This window comes from Naegleria lovaniensis (assembly GCF_003324165.1).
Source record: "Naegleria lovaniensis strain ATCC 30569 chromosome Unknown tig006, whole genome shotgun sequence".
NCBI lineage: Eukaryota > Heterolobosea > Eutetramitea > Acrasida > Naegleriidae > Naegleria > Naegleria lovaniensis.
Genome location: NW_025407828.1, coordinates 761,227 through 770,764, shown reverse-complemented (window position 1 = coordinate 770,764; position 9,538 = coordinate 761,227). Strand labels below are relative to the sequence as shown.

The following is a 9,538-nucleotide window of genomic DNA, read 5'->3' as shown; positions in this document are numbered from 1 at the left end:
ATTTACTGTTGATGATGAAGTTTTTTTCAATTGAACACTGTTTGCCGCTGTTTTTTGCGAAGGCACGTTGATTAAGGCACATCATACCATTAAGGAAAATCGATTTGGGCCCTTGCCGTCCATATGTATACATTTGACCAAATATATTCCCGGTCAAAATTTTTATCCTTCCTGAACCTGGACTTTCCAGGTCAAAAATTTGACCAGCTACAGCTAGGGCCCTCGTATTTCTTTCACTTTTTAGCGAAAGCTCCCAACACAAAACCAATGATCATGCTCACAAGTGCAATAAATCCTTGAATGACAGGAGGTAATAAACTAACCCACATGACCTTATTCCTTTGTTTTATATCCAATTCATGTCTAATTCCTTCTATATGGCTTTTCAATACATCGATATTAACATTTGGAAAGTTTGAAAAGAAATCGACACGAGTCACTAATCGAACCACTGGTCCCTTGCCTCTTGATACCTTTTCTTGCCTTTTCGGAGGATTATGGTCATAATTTTCAATCGTATATCTATCATTTAGGACAAATAGCTCGGAAAAAAGTTTTACAGTTATTTCTAATTGCGAGTATACATTTTGAAAAGAATCCAAAACACTTGTCACTACTTCTCTGTTTTCATCAATTTTTTTCCCTAATGAAGTATCTATTGATATAAATTTCAACCATGAATCAAAAACTTCATTGTGACCAAGGTTTGATGAAAGCTTTTCTGCAAGAGCAAAAACGTTTTTAGCCACTGGTAGAACTGTGTTGGTTTTTTGTTGTTCTGTTGTTGGTTTATCTTCAGTAATAGTTGTGGAATGAACTTCTACAGTTGTGTCAGATGGATCTTCAGGATTTAAATGCATCCAAAACTTGTACAGATTGTCAGCCAAAATATGAGTCTGAATATCGTATTCTGTCAACTGTTGAACTGTGTCGAATGGCAAAAATTGAAACCAACTCATTGTAGCAATTGAAGTGTCCTTATAATTTGGGCTCACTGTTCCCAAAAACAAAATAAGCTTGAGAACCATTGCTTTTTGAGAGGAACGAGATGGAGGTTTAGATTTCTTTTCAGAAGTATGCATCCATGGCATGAAAAAGCTGTTCTTTTGGTTCTGATGTTCTGGCTGCTCCACAGTCATGGCGACCGTGGTAGTGATTGGAGACATGACCATCTTGTTGTTTTTATCGTAATAATCACAGAAATTCGTATGTCTTTTAACAAAATCAAGAACGACGCCCCTTTTCCATGTTCATGTTTTGTCCTTTTTCATTGTACCAAATGTGGAATTAAACCATATTTGAAAGATAATTTGTGTTATTTCGAGAATATTTTTCGTATTTGAAAACCTAAAAGAGATATTTTGAGAACGTGATTATGATGAACATGATCCATAAACTTGGCAGCAACAATACACTCACAATACCGATCACCATTTTGAGATTGCAAATGTATTCTTAATGCCGTGTTACAAGGAAAATCGAGCATCCTTTAAAATTCTTGATTTCACCTCCAGGGCATAACTAAATGCCTTATATTCATCGGTGAAAACAAATCTCGAAAATGTGTCATTCAAATTCATTACTACTTGATGATGCAATGATTCCACACATTCTCTCACAGTGAGTTCATAATCTTTCCACATCACTAAATATTGAGAGGTTGCCACAGTGGTCGTGTTTGCCAATGAGGAAGAAGTGATGGTACTAATAGAGTCTAAATGCTGAATCGATGCAGGTTGCTTATTTTCATCCAATGCAATGACATTCACAGAATCTTGCTTAATGAGAGATTTAGAACTGGTCGTTTGAATAGCATGTAGTGCTTTCTTATTCAATTCTTGATGAATGACTTCCTTGTACTTGTTGTCACAAAATGGTCTATTGACAGCTGCTTCCATTACCATCTTGAATAAAATAAAGAAACTCTTTCTCGTTCGTGAAGGGATATTCACTTCCAAAGTAGCTCCTTCCTTGACATAGACTTCAAAAATGGAAACACAAAACACATAGAGCTGTTGGAGGAATTTTTCAGAGTCTTCCATCATGTCGGTGAGTTTTCTTTCAAATGACATTAGATCGAGATAAATATATAAATTTTCAATACTCCATTCTTTCTTGCAATATTCTTCAAACACTATGAATCCTTCATTGTCATGAATCAATTGATAAAATTCTTCATTATAGTCCTCGCTCTCATCCAAGGGTTCATTATTTTGCATGGACAAGGCAGATTTGGAAGCTGTTCGTGTAAACATTCGTCTTTGTTTGTTTCTTTGAATTTGTCGAATTAAGTGTTTCACATAATTCACAACAGACACAATGGCTGCAAAACCACCAAATGCTAAGATATAGAAAACAATATAGACAACTTCGAAAGCAAATCGAGCAGTGTCTGCATAGAGTCCAATCTTAAATTGTTCTTCACTTGCGAAACGACTTTCCAAAGTAGAAATTCCAGTAGCTTGTGAAATGATGAGGAAAATAAAGAACGCCACAAAGAATACCATTTCCAATCGGAAATAGAGTGGTCTATCCCTTCGAAGGAACCATCTCCAAGCTTGTCGAATGAGGGTGGAAATTTGAATGGTTTGATTGTCCTTAAATGCACCAAATGAAGAATTTTGATGATTGATTGGAGTTTTTCCCTCATGGACAGATTCCAATTCTTTAGGAACTTGATTTGTCAAACTCTGAGAAATAGATACATCAATACGTTCGTTATCGAATTTTCGAGTCAGCACAATATCTACAATGAACACCAAAGTAATCAACACTCCAAAAGTTAAAATGATGACCATATAGGTAATGGATACCACGGAGGTGTAGGCAAAAGCTGAAATAGCTCCCATAAATTTCAAAATGAAGAATATCAACCAATATAGCACATTCAAGAAGGCAAATGCTACCAGAATGATGTTATTGGCAGTTCGAGAAGTCAAGGCCTTGAGAATTCTAATTTTTTGTTCATAACTTTTCAATCGATCCTGAGTACTCACATCCGCACTGGGTTTTACACGTGTCATTAAATTGTATAAATTTTTCATGAGTTGGAATCGAGTCACTTGCAATAAGAATGAAAGAATGGCGGTTAAATTAAGAGTATTCACTACAATCGTTGCAATTCCACCAAACCAATTCACAACATTAGTGATGTCCTTATCATAGGATGAGCTCTTAAGACTATTGGATTTGATTTCACTCACTAAAATGGCTTGTTGAATAATTAAAATGAGCACACATTCCACTAAGAGTGCAACAATTCCAAGATATGGTGTACAAATTCTACTCTTAATAGGTTGCTTTTCTCTGAATATAATTAACAATGTTAATACTGCCAACGCCAAAGCACCATAAATGATACCAAACACAATCGATGCAATATAATAATCTGCAAGTGTAAGTTTGATAAAGTCCGTTTGCCCCTTCAATTGTGAAATGTTGTATTGCATAAAAGTCGCAAATAGAGTGGTGTGATTACATGCGCAAGTGAGAGTATAATTGTCAAAACTATACAAGAAACATCCATTGTGGAGCCATGTTTGTTGAGTGACATTCCAATAATTGCATGATAAGGTAATATTTGTTGCATTGACAATTGCCGTTAAAATTCTTGAATCCATTCCAAAACTCAACAAGATGGGTTCATTCATATCGTTCAATGCCACTTCTACATCATCTTTTCTAACTGTGAAATGACTCACAGGTGCCAGAACTGGATACCTTCTAGTCATTGAATCTGATCGAGTATTTCTTGACATTGAAATAAATGATATACTCAACGACTGGATCGTGTCACCCGATGAAACGTAATTAGAAATTGAATGCAAATCCATTTGCATGGTATTTCTTCCATTCGAAAGCGTTTGATTTTGGTTGGGTGGAACATTTGTGTTAACGGTGAAAACAGAGAGTGTCATGTTAATAGATCCAGAATTGAAAAGTAACACGGGCAATGACGCGTTAGCACCAAGTGTTGATGGCAATTCAGCCATGGTGGTAATTGAAGCCAAGTTTACAACATTGTCATCAGTTGCATCCATATTCAATCCAGAGTTCAATAAATTGGAGAGCAATGACACAGTGGAAACAGTATCAGAATCAGTCAAAATTTTAGTCTTGACATAGGAATACTGAGCTTTTTCTTCTTGATAAATGGCAGATACGTTATTCATAAAGGAATTCAACTTTGCATTGACAGCTTTCACTACTTCAGTGCTCAATGAGTCAGACTCTTGAGTTAATGAAATCAACGAATTCAATGCAATTGAAGGATTTTTCATGTCAAATTCAATCTTTTCCAATAATTTAAGTTGTAACTCTGTGTTTGTACTATTGATTGATTGCAATGACTTGTCATAGGAAAGAATTAACAAATCTTGAGAGGAAAATGTCACAAAGTTTTGTAATAACTCTGTCGATGTTCCATTATAAGGTGCCACAGATACTTGTTCAGTGAGTCTCCAATCAACATTTCCAAATTTATCCATTACAAACACCACCAACTGAACAGTTCTCTCCTGAGCAGCAATGTGACGAGTTGTGAGTCTTGAGGAGGCTGAAGCAGCAATAAACGGTAAATAGGTTGCAATGCTGGTGTTCGTTGAGAATTGTGACAATCTCACAGGTGCTTTCAGCAATGAATCATAAAAGCCAACAGCATATTGAAGAGGTTGTAATGTAATGGGAGCTGACCATTCTTCAATGGACATGATAAATCTATCCAATAAGGCAACACCATTCTTTGGATAAACATCGATGAGAGGTGTAGTAAAGTTTCCAATTTCTGGTGTGGGAGGTGAAGCAGGAAGAACTATTGGTATCATGGAAGTTGTTGTGAAATTCTTTCCAGTCAGAGGATTTTCAAAAATAACAACAAACTCCAAATATTGAATTTCTGAAGAGTCAATACTTAAAGATTGATTCCAAACTTGAAGGTTGGTTCGCAAGTCGTATGTGAATGAAGGCATTGGTGTAAAAATAATACTGGTCTTTTTGCTATTAGCTGTCGCTGTCACATTCAACTCATAGGTAGCAAGTTCAATGAAAGCTGTCGAATTTCTAAACGTCAAAATACTTCTATATGACACAACCTTGGGTTCACAAACAGTCTCAAAACTTGTTAACGTGACATTTTCCGATACAGATTGATTGACCTCCACTGTATGACATCCAAGGAATTTGTAAATAATGCTCTCATTCATTGAGGCCAAAGGAGTAGAGGACGTAAAATCAGCAATCTTGTCTGAAATTACAATTGCAGATGGAATTCCAGTAATCGCAATATTGTAAACCTCAGGAACCATGAATAATCTCACCACAACAGAGAGTACTGGAGCACTTCTTCGATATACTACATTGTTCTCAGAAAATTCTACATAGGCTTGTAATGTGAAAACAAATGTTCCAAATGGTAAATTGTTGATATTGAGGGAAAGTGTAGCTGATGAATTACCATTTAAGAAAATATTTGATTCGATCTGTGTTGCATTCTCTCCACAATTTGAGCAATTCCATTGATAAATGACTGAACTTTCCAAATATGGATATATTGATTGCGTGAACATGGTTTCAATGTTGAGCACTGAAATGTTGTTGAACACATCCATAGCATTGAGGCCAACGCTATATCGATTACTCTTAATTTCCAATGGTAATTCTCTCAACGTAATGTTACAATTCAGGCCAGAAAAATCGGGATCTGTACACAAACAATTATTTGGAGACTGGCAAATTCCTCTTCCTGAACAAACACTTGTTGACGAAGTGTCAAATTCGTAACATTGAATAAATTGACAATTCGATCCAATGTAACCCATTTCACATGCACAATTGTCATGAGAAGAGCATAAACCTCTTCCAGAACAAACTAATGGGTTTTGATAGAATAAACCATAACAATCATAGTGAGTGCAATTAGGTCCATAATAATAGGGTGAAGTACAATAGCAAACATCAGGAGCAATGCAAACGCCATATCCATTACAAACAGAGGTATCATTGGCAGTTCTGTTAAAACATATTGGTTGATTACAAATTCCAGTATTTGAAAAACCTGACAAACATTCACAATGATGAGGACCTACACAGGAACCATTTCTACTGCAAACATCTGGATCAATTGCCAATTTTCCATAACAATTGAAAATATCACATTTAGGTCCTCCATAACCATCCAAACAGGTACAAGCATTGGGTCCAGTACAATTTCCATGAGAACTGCATGAAGCGACCAATTCACATGAAAATGCAGAACAATTCTTATTGCCCTGATAACCAGCAGCACACAAGCAAGTGTTATTTCCAATGCATAATCCATGGAGGGAACACTCATTTACTCCATCGCATGAATAAGATCCACAATCTAACGCACCTTTCCAACCGGATTGACATTGACATGTGTTATTGGCCACACATTGACCATGCATAGGGCCACCACATTCATTCACACCATTACAATTGAAAATACTGCAATCTGCTCCTCCCCATCCACTCACACATTGACAAGTGTTATTTCCAATGCAAAGACCTTTTCCACTACATTGATTGACACCATCACATGAAAATAGAGTACAATCTGCTGAACCTTTCCAGCCAGATAAGCATGAACAAGTATTATTCGAAATGCAAAGTCCTTGTAACTCTCCACCGCAATGACTGAGACCATCACATGAAACCACGGAACAATTAGCATTTCCTTTCCAACCTGAGAGACAGGAACATGTGTTATTGGCAACACAGAGACCATGTCCTGAGCATTCGTTTCGACCCAAGCAATTGAATGTGTTGCAGTCGAGGCCTTCCCATCCAAATTGACAGGAACATGTATTGTTAGCAATACACACTCCATGATTTGAGCAATTTCCATAAATAGAGCATGAAAAAACAGAGCAATCACTCGATGAGGTCCATCCAGCATTACACAAACATAAATTTGGGCCAATACAAGTACCATGATCACCTGTACAGTTATTTCTTCCGTCACATGTGAACACGGAGCAATCATTGGATCCCTTATATCCAGTTTTACAGGAACATGTATTATTTGAGACACAGGTTCCCTTTGTTGCTCCTCCACAATTTCCCAATGCATCACATGTGAAGGCAGAGCAATTAAGATTTCCTTGCCAACCTGAATCACATTGACAGGTGTTAGCTCCAATACATAGACCATGTCCATTGCAATAATTTCGTCCGTCACATGTAAATGTGCTGCAATTTGAGTTTCCTTTCCATCCAGTGCTGCAACTGCATACGTTAGGACCACTACATGATCCGTGAGAGTTGCAATTTTCAGCTAGCTCACAACTAAATACATTGCAATAGTCATTTCCCTTATATCCAGCATCACCTAATTTGGTTAATTTGACAAGAGTTTATGATTGAAGTTAGTACTACAACACAACAATTGGAATATACGCTCCACACTTACAATTACAAGTATTAGCTCCAACACACTCTCCATGACCACTACAATAATTTCTTCCATCACAACTGAATGCGGTACAATTGGCATTTCCTTTCCATCCAGTGTTACAGGTACAAACATTCGCACCAGTACATGATCCTTTGGAATTACAATTTCCAAGCAATTCACAACTCACTTCACTACATTGAGTGTTTCCTTTCCATCCATCATCGCCTTTTTGAACGTGACATTATAAAAAGAACATAACTTTCAATATTTTGATTACTTACAACTGCAATTATTGGGACCAACACAAACTCCATGTCCACTGCAGTAATTCTTTCCATCACAACTGTACATGCTACAATTGGAATTTCCTCTCCATCCAGTGGGACAAGCGCACTGATTGGCGTAGGTGCAGGTACCTCGACCTGAACAAACATTAGTGGAGTCATTGGCTGGAAATCCAAAACAAATTGGAGTGCTGCAATCAAGGCCCGTCCAATCCGTGTTACATTGACAATATAAGGGTAACTAGGAATTGAATTTTAAAAAATAATTGTTGAATATTGAAAAAAATAATTAATTCAATGAATTGAGAATTCTGTAAATTCTACTTACCAAACAATAACCATGTCGTCGATTACATTGAAATCCAGCTGAACATAATTCAAAAGAGCAATCATATCCAGTAAAATTTGGGACTGTGCAATTACAATTGTTGGGTGCAATGCAATCACCATGTTGATTCCAACACACACTGGAACTAGCAGAAGAAATGCCATAACAAATATTATATTGACATTCATTGCCAGTATAGCCAGAATTGCACGAACAAGTATTGTTGGAAATGCAACTTCCTCTTACAGAGCCAGAACATGAGTTTGCAGTATCGTTGGAAGGAAATCCATAACATACGGGATACTATAACATTAAGCATCAATTAATAGAATATCAAATGAGTGTCATTGTTCAACAAGTTATCGAATCCATTGATTTCACAAGAATGCCTTACCTGGCATTGATCTCCAACATAACCACTCGTACATTGACAAGTGTCAGGTGCCACACAAATTCCCTTTCCACCAGTACACACCGAGCTAGGAACTGATGAATTTCCTCCAAAACATTGCGCATATTGACATTGCGATCCAACATAGCCTGCATCACAGGTACAATTATTGGGCGATGAACAAGTACCATGTGAAGAGCAGACGCTACTCACATTTGCAGCAATTCCAAAACATTTTGGAATTTCACATTCTACTCCAGTATAATTTAACGATGTAGTACATTGACAAAGATCGGTCTGAACACAAATTCCATGTCCATTACACACTCGTAAAGTATCATTTTGTAATATTGAAAAACACTCCGTCACATTGCAATTCGATCCATGCCAATTGAGATCACATTGACAAGTGTTGAAATCCACACAAATTCCATGTCCAGAACAAACCACTCCGGTTAAATTTGATGAGATGCCACCACAGGTAAAATTTTGACAATCCTCTCCAAAATATCCAACAAGACATGAACAATTGTTTTCTCCGATACACGATCCTCGTCCATTGCAAACATTGGAATCATTGGAAAGGAGTCCGAAACAATTATAGACAGTGGTCGTGTTAAGAGTCTCTCCATTGACAAACATTAGTAATCCGTCATTACGAAAAGTAGAGGATGATACATTGGCCGATGACTTCGTGCTCTCATCATTACATGTATTGTTGTTGTTGCCATAGAGCACATGTTGAAATTGTTTGTTAAATATTAAAGGTAGAATGATGATAATGATGGCCAGGATCATTTGAAAATAGACAAATTTTACTTGTCCTTTTCCAGTTAGATTTAGACCTCGGAGTATCGAGCGTCGTTTCGTGTTGTTGTTGGAAGCCGGCCGCTTTCCACTACTGATACAATCGTTTGGATGACATGCCAAGGTCTGGTGTTCACAATCGATTAGTGAGAAAGCAGAGTTCATCTTGTGCGGAACGAACAATTAATCTCACGTGGTGGATGTGTTTTTTTGTCTGTTGCAGATTCGCTGCATTTGAAAAAGAAAGTGTCAACCATCACTTTCGTCATGCAATCCGAATATGAATGTGTGACCGATATCCTTGGCAAGTGTGG

At 37.1% G+C, this 9,538-nt stretch overlaps 2 protein-coding genes across 2 annotated transcripts; both read right to left on the bottom strand.

Moving 5' to 3' along the window:
- Nucleotides 1-233: 233 nt before the first annotated feature.
- Nucleotides 234-1,172, bottom strand: C9374_013603 (uncharacterized protein; the record flags this gene model as incomplete). The annotated part of the gene is made up of 1 exon (XM_044689498.1): nucleotides 234-1,172. One exon carries the CDS (start codon nucleotides 1,170-1,172, stop codon nucleotides 234-236), a length of 939 nt encoding a protein of 312 aa, XP_044554012.1.
- A 294-nt stretch (nucleotides 1,173-1,466) lies between these two features.
- On the bottom strand, nucleotides 1,467-9,215 carry C9374_013602 (uncharacterized protein; the record flags this gene model as incomplete). The annotated part of the gene is made up of 5 exons (XM_044689497.1): nucleotides 1,467-7,348; nucleotides 7,430-7,639; nucleotides 7,696-7,939; nucleotides 8,027-8,329; nucleotides 8,421-9,215. The coding sequence occupies 5 exons, from the start codon at nucleotides 9,213-9,215 to the stop codon at nucleotides 1,467-1,469; spliced, it is 7,434 nt and encodes a 2,477-aa protein (XP_044554011.1).
- Nucleotides 9,216-9,538: the final 323 nt, after the last annotated feature.